Source organism: Schistocerca americana, chromosome 2 (assembly GCF_021461395.2).
Source record: "Schistocerca americana isolate TAMUIC-IGC-003095 chromosome 2, iqSchAmer2.1, whole genome shotgun sequence".
NCBI lineage: Eukaryota > Metazoa > Arthropoda > Insecta > Orthoptera > Acrididae > Schistocerca > Schistocerca americana.
The window spans coordinates 750,742,155-750,759,845 of record NC_060120.1 but is presented as its reverse complement, the minus strand read 5'-3'; the positions used below and the strand labels follow the sequence as shown (position 1 = coordinate 750,759,845).

General features: G+C 41.2%; 1 protein-coding gene across 1 annotated transcript in view; it reads left to right on the top strand.

Moving 5' to 3' along the window:
- LOC124595612 (putative defense protein Hdd11) overlaps window positions 1–17,691 on the top strand; it is a 49,944-nt gene that overhangs the window by 11,333 nt on the left and 20,920 nt on the right. The window contains exon 2 of the mRNA XM_047134430.1: window positions 12,464–12,788. Within this exon, the coding sequence (XP_046990386.1) occupies window positions 12,465–12,788 (324 nt within the window). The 5' untranslated portion in view covers window position 12,464. The remainder of the gene's footprint in view (window positions 1–12,463; window positions 12,789–17,691) is intronic.

Sequence of the window (17,691 nt, the reverse complement as noted above, 5' to 3'; positions counted from 1 at the left end):
AGTTTCTCATGCAACTCAGTGTGTCATACTATGATAAATTTGTGTATGCACAAGCAGCAGCAGATACGGTTACTGCCTGAAAAAACGTTGAGAAAATAATAGCTATGAAGTAATAAATTAAAACGTTTGCATGATGCAGTAGTTTTTCACTCATTTCAGTGTTTATGATGTCTTATCTCGTAAACCAAATGCCATATAATGATGTAATTTTTCTGGTACATTTAGTGGTATATGTGAATACTGTATGCAAAAAGTGACATGAATATGGTTAGTAGCAAAAAGGCAATAAATTAAAATGTGGTGCTTCACGTACAATGAAAATATAGCAAGTGACAAAATTTTGTCCTTTCATTATTTTGTGGCGGTTGTCAGAGAGAAAAAGTGTCACATAGGTTCTAAATTATGTGTAAAGTTTTGTGCAGGTTTCTAAGTGCTCTTATTCTCAAATACTGGATGACTAAAGTAGCTATTCTCACTTCATGTGCTACACTGCTTTTTCACCTGCACCCCCAACTCTTTGATAGGTGGGTGATTTTTACCCCGACAGTGAGTCTTTCCGGACAGTAAATAATATGAGTACCAAGTTTGATTGAAACTGATCTAATGGTTTAAGAGGAAATATGGAACATACTTACTTACATTCATACAAATGTACATCCATTATTATACACACAACAGAAAAAGTTTTGCTTCACTCCGGTTCCCAGAACCCCTGGAGATAAAAACGCTGACTAGGATATTGTATCACAGACACAGTCCCTTCAACTGTTCAGAGATTTCACTAAACCCACTCAAAGAAGTAAACAACCATGCATGAGCGAACCAAAGCGATGTTGTTCTGACATGGAGGAGATACAAAGAAGCAGGAACTGTTGATGACATGCCTCCCTTTTTTTGTTGTGTGTATAATAATGGATGCACATTTGTATGAATGTAAGTAAGTATGTTCCAAAGGCTACTACTGCAGTGGATGACTGATACCTACGGGTTATGGCTTCGAGGAACCCTGACAGCAATGCCACCAACGTGAATAATACTTGTCGTGCGGCCACAAGACATCATGTTATGACTCAAACTGTGTGCAATAGGCTACATGATGCACAACATCACTCCTGATATCCATGGCGAGGTCCATCTTTGCAGCCATGATATCATGCAGCACAGTACAGATGGGCCCAACAACATGCCGAATGGACCACTCAGGATTATCATCACGTTCTCTTCACCAATGAGTGTTGCATATGCCTTCAACCAGACAATTGTCAGAGGCATCGTGTTTGGAGGCACCCTGGTCAGGCTGAATGCCTAAGGCACACTGCCCAGTGAGTGCAGCAAGGTGGAGGTTCCCCACTGTTTTGGGGTGGTATTATGTGGGGCTAACGTATTCCCCTGGTGGCCATGTAAGGCGTCATAATGACTGTACAATACATTAATGCCATCCTCTGACCGATAGTGCAACAATATCGGAAGCATACTGGCACTGCATTCGTCTTCATGGGCAACAATTTGCGTCCCCATCATGCACATCTTGTGAATGACTACCTTCCGGACAATGATGTTGCTCGACTAGAGTGGCCAGCATGTTCTCCAGATACGAACCCTATTAAACATGCCTGAGACAGATTGAAAAGGGCTGCTTATGGATGATGTGACCCACCAACCACTCCAAGGGATCTATACCAAATTGCCATTGAAGTGTGGGATAATATGGACCAACTTGTGGATAGCATGCCATGATGAATACAGCCATGCATCAATGCAAGAGAACATATTACTGTGTATTAGAGGTACCAGTGTGTACACCAATCTGGACCACTGCCTCTGAAGGTCTCGCAGTTTAGTGGTACAATGCAATGTGTAGTTTTCATAGGCAATAAAAAGGGTAGATATGTTGATCTCTCTTCCAATTTTCTGTGTAGGCTCCAGAACTCTCGGCACTGAGGTGATGCAAAACTTTTTTTGATTTGCGTAAATTGTATGGACATACAGGAAGGTATAGTATTCACTGTAGTACCTAAATCACAACTCTGCAAGACTAATAGTAGTATTTCTATTACTCCTCTGACAAGCAAATGCAGAAGATACATGTTGACAGAAGTTGTGGTATTTGGAAGGAAAGAAGATTAGAGTTAATGTCTCATCAGCATCAAGCTCATTAGAGAAGGAACACAATGTCTGGTTATGAAAGGATGGAGAAGAATATTGGCCATGTGCTTTTCAAAGGAACCATTGGGGCATTTTCCTGGGGCAATGTAGGAATATCATGGAGAACTTAAATCTGGATGGTCGGATGGGGATTTGAACCATATCCTACTGACTGTGGGTCCAGTGTGCTAACCTGTATGCCATCTCGCTCGGTCATGTGATTTCGGAAGAATGAGTTACAAATCATGTTCTGACCATCTTAACTTAGATTTCTCACTATTTCCTTAAATTATTCCAAGGTGAGGCCTAGGTTTCCAGAATGAGATTTTCACTCTGCAGCGGAGTGTGCACTGATATGAAACTTCCTGGCAGATTAAAACTGTATGACGGACTGAGACTCGAACTCAGGACCTTTGCCTTTCACGGGCAAGTTCTCTACCAACTGAGCTACCCAAGCACGACTCACGCCCTGTCCTCACAGCTTTACTTCTGCCAGTACCTCATCTCCTACCTTCCAAACTTTACAAAAGCTCTCCTGCAAACCTTCGCAGAGCTAGCACTCCTGAAAGAAAGGATATTGTGGAGACATGGCTTAGCCACAGCCTGGAGGATGTTTCCAGAATGAGATTTTCACTCTGCAGTGGAGTGTGCACTGATATGAAGCTTCCTGGCAGATTAAAACTGTGTACTGGACCGAGACTCGAACTTGGGACCTTTGCCTTTCGCGGGCAAGTGCTCTACCACCTGAGCTACCCAAGCATGACTTACACCCCAGCACACAGTTATAATCTGCCAAGAAGTTTCATATCAGCGCACACTCCACTGCAGAGTGAAAATCTTATTCTGGAAACATCCCCCAGGCTGTGGCTAAGCCATGTCTTCGCAATATCCTTTCTTTCAGGAGTGCTAGTTCTCCAAGGTTCGCAGGAGAGCTTCTGCAAAGTTTGGAAGGTAGGAGACAAGGTGCTGGCAGAAGTAAAGCTGTAAGGATGGGGTGTGAGTCATGCTAGGATAGCTCAGTTGGTAGAGCACTTTCTCGTGAAAGGCAAAGGTCCTGAGTTTGAGTCTCGGTCCGGCACACAGTTTTAATCCTTGGGGGATGCTAGATATTACTACTGTAGTGCTCAATGACTTTCTGTCAAATACTATGGACTGTGACCTTTCTGATCACAAATCTAGCTGCAACACCTGTCAATCGCACTCATTTCTACATGAGAATAAAGAGCTATTTGTGTTTCACCAGAACAATATTTTCTGAATCTGTGTTGGCTGTTTGTCAATAATTCATTTCCCATGTGTTATTCATAATGTTCAAGCACAGTACATGCTCCAAAATCCTAATGCATATTGATGTTAACAACCTAATTATCTCCTAAATGCCCACTTTCCACGTAGGCAAATGGCCTGAAGTTCACCAAATGCATGGCCCCCACATTCACTGGATCTGATGCTTTTTGATTTTTGTTTTTGGGATATCTTGAAGGGTACCTTGTTTGTTCCAACCTTATCAGCCTCTCTACCAGAGCTCAGAGCTAGAATCTGCCTCACAATTGAACAAGTCACAGCTGACATGCTGCAGCAAGTTTGGCAAGAAATTGGCCTCAGATGGCATATGTGTCACACACTCAGTGGATCTCACTTTTAACCTGTTTAGGTATATGGTAAAAAAAAATTGATATGTTTTGCTATAATATGACATTAAAACCATGTCTGTAAGTTAAATTAATAAATCAATATGAGTTTTCAAAGTTGTAAAGTCCTTTTTGATATCAGAATGAGATTTTCACTCTGCAGCACAGTGTGCTGACGTGGAACTTCCTTGTCGATTAAAACTGTGTGCCAGATCAAGACTCGAACTCGGCACCATTGCCTTTCCTGGGCAAATGCTCTACTGAATGAGCTATCCAAGCATGACTCATGACCCATCCTCAAAGCTTTACATCTGCCAGTATCTCTTTTCCTACCTTCTAAACTCCACCGAAGCTCCCCTGTGAAACTAGCAAAACTAGATCTCACAGAAGAAAGGATATTGCAGAGACATGGCTTAGCCATAGCCAGGAGGATGTTTCCAGAATGAGATTTTCACTCTGCAGCAGAGTGTGCAGAGATATGAAAGTTCCTGATAGATTAAAAATGTGTGCCAGACCAAGATTCATACTTTGAACTGTTGCCTTTTGTGGGCAAGTTCTCTATCGACTGAGCTATGCAAGCGTGACTCACAATGTGTCCTCACAACTTTACTTCCACATGTATCTCATCTCCTACCTTTCTAACTTCACCAAAGCTAATTTGCAAGACTAGCACTCCTGAAAGAAAGGATATTGCTGAGGCAGGGTTTAGCCACAGCCTAAGGGATATATCCTGGATAAGATTTTCACTCTGCAGCTGAGTATGCATGATATGAAACTTCCTGGCAGATTAGAAAGAGTTGTTTTTCAGAAGAGGTAAATGCTTTTTTGACCTTAGTAGCAGTTCCCCAGGGCATTATGCTAGATGACAGTACTGAGTAAAAGTATGTAAAATATGTAAGAAAAATGGTCTTCTTAAACTAAACTTGCATCCTGTCCAGTCAAACAGACAGATATATCAACTCAGTGTCAGTTTCACAATAATCAGAATATGTAATGGGCATTTACTAGTAGCATGTGTTCCCAGAGCCATTTGTTGTGAAATCTAACAACTATTTCACTATTCAACACAACACTAACATGAGTAATACCTCCCCCCTCCATGATGCTCATTCCCAGTCCAACTCTTGCACGCCCCCAAACCCCTAGACCAGATCTTGGTATGCTACCGAGTGAGATGGCACAGTAGTTAGCAAACTGGACTCGCATTCTGGAGGACTACAGTGCAAATCCACATCCAGCCATCCTGATTTAGGTTTCCCGTGATTTCTCTAATTCACTTCAGGCAAACGGCGGGATGATTACCTTTAAAAGTCATGGCTGGCTTCCTTCCCAATTCTTCCCTAATCTGATGGGACCAATGACCTCACTGTTTGGTCCCTTCTCCCACATTAATCAGCCAACCAACCAATATGGGTACACTCTTGCTTTGTAAGATTAAGGTTTAACTGTTTGTTATGAACCAGTCACAAGCTTGTTCCCTTGTTCTTCTGGCTGTGTCTGTTATGAATGTGTTTTGACCTGATATTGATGTATTAGTGTCATCAGAAAACATCAGAGTTTTTGAAGAACCTTCTGATGTTGCAGAAGAATCATTTATTTAGTTAAAAATGACAGTGGGCCAAGTGTCAGATCTTGTGGGACACCTTAATATTTTCCCCATTTCACATTTATTCATATTTATGTTGTACCATTTGTTACTGTGACCTTGTGTCTTCTGTTGTTGAGACACAATTCCATCCATTAAAGGGGAATGGTACTGACAACATACAATTTTAGTTGCCCTGGTAGAATTTCATGATCTACGCAATCAAAGGACTTGGCAAGAACACACAAATTGCCAAAACAGTAGTTTTTCTTATTTATTTCTACTAGAAATACATTTGTGAGACCATATTGCTTTCTCTATAGAATGCTTTTATGCAAGTTAAACTAAGTTGTGACTAAGATGTACTCAGAGAAGCAGTTTAATACTTCTTTTAAAGTCAGCTTCTGAAAAATTTTTGAGAACATGAGAAGAGAAAGATTTTATAAGTAGAGGATCACTTATTTGTCTCCAGTTTTACAAAGAAGGTTCCCCTCTATGCTTCAGTCTTTCAGGATATACACCTAGATTAATTAACTGACTACAAAAATGGGTACTACCAAATCAGCACAATATTTGAGTAATTTTGTTTTTAAGTTGCAACAAAATGCTGTTGAAAACTAGTTTTGAACTTTTTTTGACATTCTTGACCTGCCTCATATGCATTTTTAAAGTAACCTTTGTCTAATGCCTTTGCCCATCTTCATGTAAAAGAAAGGCAATGGACTTGCCGCAGTGGATACACCGGTTCCCGTCAGATCACCGAAGTTAAGCGCTGTCGGGTGTGGCCGCCACTTGGATCGGTGACCATCCGGGCTGCCATGTGCTGTTGCCATTTTTCGGGGTGCAGTCAGCCTCGTGATGCCAACTGAGGAGCTACTCGACTGAATAGTAGCAGCTCTAGTCAAAGAAAACCATCATAACAACTGGGAGAGCGGCGTGCTGACCACATGCCCCTCCTATCCACATCCTCAGCTGAGGATGACATGGCAGTCTGATGTTCCCAATGGGCCACTTGTGGCCTGAAGATGGAGTGCTTATGTAAAAGAAAGCTGTGTCTTTATGTTGAGTCATATTGAGTGTTTAAAACTTAGTCAACAATGAAGATCTTCCCATCAATTAAAGAATTCACTGGTGTCCATACATAAATAAGATTCCATGCCTGCAGATATGTGATAACAGCATGACAAGTAGCAATTGTTGCTCTTGAAATATCTCTGTCTTGAGCAACTAGATAACTGCTATTCTTCAGAAGCTATTAGTACCACTATCATTTGCCAGAAGGGAATAGGAAGAATATGTGGTGCATTGGGAAGTACCTTCTGTCATGCACTTTACAATGGTTTGTAAAGTATAGATGTAGACATATAAAATGAATAACAGAACATTATTCATCCATGGTGACTATTGCAATTGGAAAGCCATCATTACACTGTATCTTTTATAGTGTTTGTTCATCTGCATGATACTGTCTCCTTCTGACTGTGTGTCACACTATTAGGAAAACGCCTGGCATTTTACAGGCTGCAGGTGCAATTTTAGGGTTATTTTATGAAACATCTAAAGTTTTCATTTGACCTACCATCACATCTGATGTATCCAATGAAGGTGGCACATGAGAAACACCCAGGTATAAAATGAATATGAAGTTTATTGTAACACACAAAAACATTATTCTCTAATGGGAATCAGTTTGGAACACAATAATTGGAATGAAGTCGCTTCTTGAATACTGAAAGTACAATAACAATCTCTGAAAGGTAAAGGCCTGAAAATGCCACAGTAAATTGAAAGTTACAGAATCTAAGCACACCACAATCAAAGTCTGGAAGGGACATGCAAAAGTTAAATTCCTAAAGTTAAAGTCCAGCATATTGCTAATGAGAAACAAAGATAAACATTACAAAGTCCAATTGCTGATCATGGCACTTTAGTGCAGTGGCCATGAATGGTGCAGGTCCATAGCTGGCTGCTCTGGAAGATGAAGATTGGTGTGGATGGAGGCATTGCCATGGAGTGAGATCCCATTTGTGGCAATACTTTTGCAATTGGCATCTGCCCCAGGAAACTCACTCAGAGCTTACTGGTGAAGTGTAGGGCAGAGTGCCAGCCTCAATACTGCCTAGGCAACAGGATACTTCAGATACTACTTTCAATCACATGGCTCGTGGAGGAGATAAGGTTCACAGGTCCAGTAACCCCTCATAGCACTTGGGTTTGTCATGCCTGGTGGTTCAGCAGAGTGTAGCCATCCTTTGTCTGTCATCTGAAGAGCTGTTCCCTGTGAAGTCTGTGTTGTTGGTTTCTGGATGAGTAGGCACAAAGACTTGCCACAGTATTCCCCCCTTCCCCCTCCATCCTGCCCCCCCCCCCCCCCCATATGGGAGGAAATGTGGTAGCACATCTCCATGTCTCTGAAATGGGCTGAGTTCCCATTGGTGGCTGGGGCAGCTGAGGTCTACCTCCATCAGCGTTGGCACTGGTATGGCATGTGGGGCAGCTAAGTGCCCATTCAGGGACTGGCCACAGACTGGAACTGAGATAGGCCAGCAGTGTCTGGGATGGGTACTGTGGACAATTCCGCCTCTGAAACAGAAGATGATGACAGATTAACAGACCCAGGAAAAGGACCACAAAGAGGCCACAATTGCTTAATGTGTTTACAACATACTGTGTCATCTTGAATGTCTCTTTGGCCATGGCCTGATCAAGAAGATTGGAAATGACTGCAAGAAACCAATGCTGACATTCTTTGTTTTGAAGAGAAGTACCCACACAAGTTGTTAGAGACAGAAACAGTGGTGGCTGGACCACTGAGAGGAGGGGTGGGTGCAGGTGGGATGTATGACAGATAACTGCAACCAATGTAGTTGGCTGTGGAGTTTTTCTCTGGTGTTGACCTGTCCTGGGGAATAGAACAATAAGGATCCAGAAAGAGCATAAGGACCTCATGAGGTGCAGTATGTATCAACACTATACCACTTGCTTCACAGAAAGCAAAGATTCCATGAAAGCAAATTGAGGGCCATTATTTGTGACAATAGTTTCTGGGAGCACTCCAATTGAAAAGAAATTGAGATAGGGTTTGAGTGGTGTGCCCTGCATATATGGTAGACATGTGAGAGACACAGCAAGCATCTATGGCAATTAACCTGGGTTATCTCAGAAAGGAATCCACAAAATCCATGTGTACAGTAGCCCCGACCAGGTGGCAGAAGGGCCTGGCCAAGGGAAAAAAAATCTTGGAGGGGTAGCCTGCTTGCACTGCCTGCAGGAGGCAACCATGTGGGTGATCACTGTGTCCATACTCTGCCAGTAGACACAATGGCAGGCCAGGCACTTTGTCAGCACAACTTCCCATTGCCAGATTTGCACGAGAGACAAGATACACTGCTGAAGGGCCACTCGGATCATAACCCTGGTCCATCCATTTTCCCCCTGGAGCTGGAGCATATCATTGAAGATGGAGAGCTCAATCAAACAATACAAGTAGGCCTGGACCTCTGGATGTTGCAGCTGCTTGCAGTCTGGTGGCCAACCATGTAGCACCAGGCAGAATACCTCATTAAGCACTGGGTCCTTGGCAGTGTGGCATGCGACAAGGTTGGCGTCAAACTTCAGCAACCTCAGCAGTGACTTCCATGTGGAAGCAGACTGTGGGATTGATGTGAAAGGCCGGGTCCTGGCCCAAAGGCATGAGGAGATCAGCATTAGCACACTTGAAAGAAATAGAGCCTGGCATTGAAGGCAGCATTCCATATTGGCTGGAATATTTGCTGACACCTTGAAATGAGGGAGTAAGTACTTGTGGTCTGTGAACAGCATGAAATGGCGGCCATAGACATAGTCATGGAACCTTTTTTGAGCCAAATTTGAGCCCTAGAGCTTCTTTTTCTATCCAACTGGAGTTATCCTCTGCAGCAGAGAGACTCTTAGACACAAATGCAATTGGCCACTCCCATCAGTCACATATGAAAGGACCACCCCAACCCATTGTCTGATGCTTCTGCTTCCAATATTGGAGGCTTGGAAGGGTCTTTTTCTGTCAGGCATGTGGGGGTGGAGGAGGGCACATATCAAGTTCTGGAAGGCTTTATCACATGCCAGTGTCTCATGACAGTGAACATTTTTGCATAAGAGGTGGTGTAATGGTTCTGCAACTGCTCATTGGAGCATTGTGACCTCTGCCTTGGGAACAGGAAAAGTGTCTATGACTCACTGGGCATTAATGGTTGTCTTGAAGTCCCTGCAAATGCAAAACGTGCTGTTTGATTTCTCTGCAAAGTCGATGGGGATGGCCCTTCAGCTGTTGGAAACAGGAGAGAGAATACCCTCATCCTGAAACAACTGTATCTGCAGTCGAAGATTGGCTCTGAGTGCAAAGGGAACATTTCTGATTTTGAAGAACTTTTGTGCTGCTGATTGTAGAAGAGCCACATGTGCCTCAAAATCTTTGACAACTGAGGAGGGTTGCATGAACACTGAACTTAACTTAGAAAAGAACTGTTCTAGGTGGGGTTTGGCAACCAGCAGCTTGACAGTATTGTGTATTTCTAAGCCAAGAAAATTGAACAGATCCAGGCCCAAGAGACTGATTGCTCCCAGAGTGTCAACAACCAAACCCTGGCGGTGAGGGCAGTTGAATGGTACTGAACTTGGGCTGTAAATTGGGCATTGACTTCAATGATGTAACTGCTATAAATACACAGCGGAGTGTTAAAATGTTGAAGGGGAGAGGACATCACACGATAATAATATTGCCAATTTATGATGGTCGCAGAGGACCCTGTATCTATCTGCAGATTGATGAGTGCATTTTTGATGGCTACCATTAGCAATGGAGATTCCTCTGAGTGTAGGAGCACAGACTGAGAGTACGATACATCTGTGAACAGATCCACCCCGTGATCCATCTTTGCATCCACTCACAAGAGGTGCATTAGCATGCTGGTAGGAGCACAGGTGTCTCTAATGACTAATAAAATGCTAGCTACAGAAATAGACCTGTTGATGGTGGCATCTGGCTGCTGAGTTTTTGCCTGAATTGTGTGAATCTGACCCAGGTGGGAGAGGGGGGGGGGGGAGTATGACTGGGGCTGAGGGCAACATGTTTGTTGGGTGGTGAACACTTGTGATGGGGCATGCAGGGTGGATGATGATCTGAGAGACTGTTCAAAAGCTCTGACAATGTGGAGTCTTGTTTGTAAAGAAGGGTCTTTCAGTTTAAAGAGATCCATGTGCAGTCCCACATAAGGAGCATGCATGAAAATCACGTTCCAGACCAAGAAAGCCACATTCGATTACTGACACTGAGGATTACTACACTGGAAATGGCAGTCATGAGATAAACCATAGAAACGGGTGTTCCATTCCCAGTAAGACAGTTCATTAAATTTATGGTAGCTGGAAAACTTGGGGCAAGCTGCTGCCACATGCACGTGGGAGTCAAAGTATTCTAACAAACTTGATTTCAGCCTGCCTTAGGGCAGAGTGTGGGGTTCCACTTCTGGGTTAAGTTGTTGCAGGAGGTGGTAAATGTCTGGGCTCTTGTATGCCAGAAAGAAGGCACACTGCTGCAGATCACCTGTGATGCTGTGGGCTAGGAAGTGCTGTTCCATGTGTGCAACATAGTGTGCCCACAGACTGACCTTCCTGGTGAACTGCTAGAACAGGGGGGGGGGGGGGGGGGCGGCACCATCCAGAAGCTTTGACCATGGAGTTGATGTGTGGGGGGGGGGGGGGGGGGGGCGTTAGAGAGCTCTGTAGGTGACATGGAAAAGGCAGGTTGCAGGTCATGAGAGTGCTGCTTCTACTAGAACATTAACATCACACAGTCAGAGACATCTACTGGTTCCATCATGAGAGTAAGTCTACTACTGGAAAGTGGAAGAAGACACACAAAAACAATGTCTACATGGGTCAGAGGAAATATGAGAGACACTGGCTTGGGGCAGGAAGAAGAAGGAGAAGAGAAGGAACCTCATCGCAGACAATGTGTCCACTGAAGGCAGCATAGATGAAACCAAGTCACTTCTTTAATACTGGGAGAACAATAATAATCTCTGAAGCCTGAAGATCTGAAAATGTCACAGTAAACTGAAAGTTCCAAAATCTAGCGAGTATACACAAAGAGTGCCACAATCAAAGCCCCAGGAGGACAAACAATAATTAAAGTTCCTAGGGACATGAAAGTTTAAGATCAGCATATTGCCAATGAAAATAAAGACAAATATAACAGAGTCCAACTGCTGTCATGGCACTGGAGGCCATGTCTCTTTGGTGTAGAGGTTAGGAATGGTGTAGGTCCATAGCTGGCAGCTCTGGGAGGCAAAGGCTAACATGGACAGTGTTGGTGTCATAGCAGTGGCTCCAGAGTGAGATCCTGTTTCTGTGAAAGCTTTTGCAATCAGTGCCTGGCCCATGAAACTCAACTACTGGTAGAGAGTAGCCCAGGCACTGACCTAAATACTGCCTGGGTGCCAGTACACTGCAGGCACTACTTTCAGGCATGCAGCCCATGGAGGAAAAAAGGTTTGTGGGGTGAGTGACCTCTGGTGGTGCTTGAGTTGCCACTTGGTGGTCACATGATATGCAGTCATTCCTTGTCTGTCATCTGAGGAGCTGTCCCCTATGAAGTCTGTGCCTGCATAATCCATCTGGGTTGTTGGTTGCTGGCTGAGTGGGTGCAAGACCTCGATACAGCAGTATCTATGTGCACAACAATTTCTGTTGTCATTATTTACTGCAAAAGTTTGTAATAATTACATAATTATAACATTACCAATGTATGCATAACACAGTCATGAACATATTCTCTCAATATTCATTCTCATCACAAATGGACTTCTCAATATCCTCCTGCACCCTTGTACAGAAATAAATAAATGGGCCAACAAATAGATCAAATCAAATCACTTACTTTGTTTTGCCTCGCACCTGTGGAATTACTTGCTAAAGTGATTGAAAAAAATTGTCTTTCTTGCAGATTATATATATGTATGTTACATACTCTATCATTGCATTACTAACCATTCCCCATAACTGTGCTATTGTACATGTAACCATTTTGATATGAAACTGACAGTGAGCAAACACCTTGTTTCAGAATGAAGGCATTTATTTTGCTGGGAGTAATATGCTTGGTTGCACTGATGCACCATGCGGCTGGCTACAGCAGTGGTGCACCCACCGATGCTTGTGAAGATCTTGTGCCACAACACAGAGTACCAGCTCAGAAAGACCCCTGTCCCTATGTTATCACTGTCAGTAAGAGGGAAATTAAAGTAGGTGAGCCGATTAAGGTCACCATCACTGGTAAAAAAGGTGAAAAGTTCAAAGGATTTATGTGTCAGGCACATGAGAAAGGCCGAGTGGGTGACTTCCAAGAAGCTGATGGAGTCCAGATTGTTAACTGTAGCTCAGGAAAGCAGGTAAGGACTTTACTCAAGAAATAATTTATTGTACAATGAGCACTATAAATAATTCTGAAATTTGATAATATCATTGCTCTTAGGTGTGGGAATGGGGGTGATGGCTGCTGTGTTTTAATGGACCTCACTGATAAATGACATATTAATGTACACCTGGAGCTGCACTTTGAAAGTATTTATTTTCAAGTTCAGTATTCAGGCACATCATCTGTGAAATGGTTTTTATTGTTTCACAGTAACAACATGTACACATGACAATCTGTGTACCACAAAGATTCACATGATGTTTAATGGACATAAAGATTGTATACTTGACAGACATGTCAGATGATGTAGATGCACACAGTATGTGTCAATGATGAAAAGCTATATACCCAAATACCAGTCTGGCATATAAATACTTCTGAACTGCACCTCATGATGCACATCAAGATGTCATTTATCAAGCTACAAAGTACTTAACATGCAAGTTCTGGGCCTCATTGATGGACAACAAGGCCTTTTCAGATCTGCATGAAGAGCTGACTTTCAGAGATGGGGGTGGCATTTGAAAGTTATACACCAAGGTTGTAGCAGATCTCCACCTTTGCCCAGAATTATGTTGGAGTTGACAAACTTTAAGAAGTAATGCAGTCCTGATATAACTTTTAAGTTCGTATTTTATTAATATTAAAAAGGAAAACACTTCTGAAAGTCCTGCAAAATTATATTTCTTTGTTCATGAACTGGTTTTCATCTCCTCAGGCCATCTTCAGAGAAACAACTGCACATTGCAAACATAGATAAACATGTTGTGCGTCTTACACAGACATTATTTGAACAGAAGACACAAAAATGACAAAATGTTTACACAGGAAAACATTGCAGCAATTACTTCAACTAAAAAAAGGGGTTAAACAAAGTTTTTATAAGGAGATACATTCAATAAATAATGAGAAATAAGATGAATGCACAGTTTGACTCTAGTATTTGTAACAAAAACTTAATTTAACAAAGGGGAAATGGAAAATGAGTCTGTTCATTTAATACTAGGCTGGCATTCTTTGTCATGTGTTTCTTGATTTCCAGTATTTACAGTAGAATCACCTTTCTGCTTTTCTTGACAGAATATAAAATTTCACATTTGACATCATATTAATTATTTCTACTAAAAGATGAGCAGAAAAGGTCAAATCTTTCTTCCTTAACCACCAGCTTCTCTCGTGTTCATGTAGCCTAACTGCCACAGTTTTTCCTGACTGACCAATATACCCTTTTTCACACTGTTTGCAAGTGATTTTATATACACCACTCCTTGCCAAGGATTGCAATTTGTCATTACTTCTGATTAAAATTATGATGTGTTATTAGTATTACAAAATGCAGGTCTGTAGTTGTGAAACTTTAACTTTTCTCGCAAGATTGTCTGGAATGTTGCCAATAAATTGATTTCTGCACCAGACCTTGTAAATGCTGAATGACTGCTGTTGATCAGAATATAGAAGTCATGTAAATTTATTTTTATTCATCTTCATTTTTTCATAGAATACTATCAATCAAGGCAGTGCTTTAGCCACTGCTGGAAGCAATTTGTTTGATGGTTTGTAGTTCTGTTTGAAAGGCTGATTTGGATAGTGGAATAGATTGAGACAATGCACTGTTGAATGGAAAGCTGCATGTTTGTGATTGTGAGGATGCTGGGAACTTGCAGGAATCACCATATCAGCAGCTATGCTAAATGCATGCTTTCTTGTGGTAACATTTATCTTAATATCCATGAAATTTATAGAAGAGCTCCCAGATCTATTATAAACTGAATTTTGTTATGTTGTGGCTTTAAATGCAGTAGTAATGTATCTAATTGTCTAATGTTACTACTCCACAAACACAGCCCTCATCAACATATCTGAACCAATACTTGATTTTACAATTCAATGGCTCTTTTGGTGAGAAAATTTTTTCAGAACTCTTCATGAAAATTTCAGATAGTACAGGACTAAGAGGTGAACACATGCTTAGACCATTATACTGACCATAATACTTGTTTTGAAAGTAGAAGTAGTTCTGTTCTACACTCATTTGAATAGCATCAATTATGTCATGTAATTCTGAGATTTAGTTTGGATTAGTGGAAATATCAACTGATATGTTTACAGATTCATCAGTAGGAACATTTGAAAATAAGCTAGCGCCATTGAATGATGCTACTTTAGAACTGGGTGTGATTTGCATATCTTCCATTTTTGTCAACAAGAGTCATAGAATTTTTGATACCAAACTTAGGTTTAAAACTGGTTTTCATTTTAATAGTATAATCAAGCTCTTTCAATAGTAGGTAACATGGGAGCAAACAAGGATACCACTAGTGGACATACTAGAACACCATCTTTATGTAATTTGGGTAAGCCATATAATTTAGGAGCCAAGGGATTCATATTAGCTAGCATACAACTGTCGGTTTCAGATATAATACTTTTGCATGAACTGATGGCAGTTTTCATTTGTTCACTGAAAGGAGCAATGTGATCTTTTTGTAGATGTTGGAAATTGAAACTATTAAGGTGCTGGTTCACTTTTGTAATGTAATCACCTTTGTTCAAAAGAACTAAACTGTTGATTAATCTGCTTTGGTAGCAATGACATTACTGGAGATTATTTTCTTCTTGACATACTGAACTCATTGCATGAGAGTTCGTCACTAAGAGCAGCAGCAATTTTTAAATCTTGGGCTACCAAATGTTTTGTAGAAACATCATCACCTTTGTTAAATGTATGAGAGTTCATCACTAAGAGCGGCAGCAATTTTTAAATCATGGGCTACCAAATGTTTTGTAGAAACATCATCACCTTTGTTAAATGTATCCCCACATAAAAATTTGTTTACCTTATTTTCCAATTAATGTAATTATAGTAATGTTTTCTTATGTAAACACTTTGTCATTTTTGTGTCTTCTGTATAAATAATGCCTGTGTAAGTTACACATAATGAACATCTGTGTTTGCAACTTTCAATTGTCACCTGAAGATGGCCTGAGAAGCTGAAAGCCAGTTTGTGACCAAATAAGTATAATTTTGTAGAACATCAGTAAGGGTTTTCCTTTGAATATTATAATCATGTTCTGCCAACCACCGACAAAAATTCAATCAATGTTTCCTATTTTCTTATTTTATAAAATGTTAAATAGTCACCACTATTTTAATATAACATACTGTACACTGATGTTCAAACCAAGGATTGACTACCAGTCACATATTCAGGATTCACCTTACTAATGTGTACACTCTATTTAGTGCAGAACAGCACACAGTTCTCAGAGACACTGGAGAAAATGACATGTCATCAAAGTTTCTCATATGATAAAATATCCCAAGTGCCCTCATACACTTTAGGAAATGTATCCACATGAAATATACAGGATTCATTCATCCTTCTTCAACAGCAGCGTAGTCGCTATCATTCCGCTGGGTTGCAGGGAACCTCAGGAAATGAGCAAGCAAATTTAGCAATCAAAGTGACCTACAGGGAACAAAATGTGACATATTGAATGATTCACCTGCTGACCATCATCTTTGTGCATCACTGTGTTATGCAACTGTGGGTGGAGGAGTCACTGGTAGTCGGGGACTATTAACTGTATTGGAGAAACTATCCAATGATGTGCTCACATCAGACTCCAATGGGATGAAGTAATCCTGATCCACCTCTGAATTGAACACTAACTATTAATGCATGACTTCACACTTTCAAAAGAGGTCCCTTGCGTCTGTGCTGTAAAAATTGCTGCATTCCATATTTTAACTGAGTTACTTTCATCTTTTCCTGAAGGGCAGAAGTTAATTTAAGTGGGGGCCTGCCACCCATTTTACCTATTGGCAGCATAAGTGTGGTACAATTGGACAGTAGTCTAAGATTTTAGCAGTTAACTGTGATTCTGGATGAGAAGAGTGTAGCAGATAATATAACTGTAAAATGTCTCTGACATATGTGCTGTGTGAGTATTTTCTGTGCATCCGCAAGTAAGAGTCACAGTCATATATTGTGCAGAACATCACTGTCAATTGCATTGACTACCAGCACGTGAAGAAGACAAAATAGTTGGGATGGTGTGCAGGCACTGAGTTCTTCACTGCAGAGCAATTTTTCAGGTCACTTGGCTTCTGACTACAGCAAGCACATGTTTGATAGAGATGGATTCTTCAGTGCATGATGGTGAAGATAGATGTCTTGTACTTCCATACCTATCTGCTTCTTAAGTGCATCCACCACATAACTATATTCAGTTTCATGTGAGGTGATGTGAGCCAAGAGAAACTGGCTTTCCAGTTGTGCAAACCACAATAATGAATTATAATGATAGGAAGGTGGGGGTTTCATCATAGTTGGACTAAGGATCATGTTTGCTGAATTCTGTATGCTTATCATTTGTTTGAAGTTCACAGACAACATGAATAACCAAAGAGTTTACGTAAGTGTCAACAATATTTAGGTTGAAGTGTACACAGTACCTGAAATGAGTTGTGACTGGATGTTTACCAAAAGCACAGGCATCTGGTGTCCTTGTGGAATCACTCATAGACAGCATTTCATTGTTAGCTGCTATCCCTAAACAGATGAGAGTCTCAGCTGGGGAAAGGGCTGACTTAAGCCTGTCAATGGATATCATGAAGGAAGAGTCATTGATGTCAACATTGAGTATTCTGTCTGTATATGGATGATTGTATGGTGCTTGGAGAATTTTTATAATGTTGTGATGTCAGATAAAACCTGTTTATAGGACTGTAAGTGATAGAAAATGAATTGTCACTTGATAAAATTTCCTTCTGAATCAGCTGGATGCAGCTAGTGAACTTGTGAGTGTAGATGTTGTACAAAGTCTGATGCTTCAATAACATTGTTTGACATGTCAATGAAGAATTCTCTAGG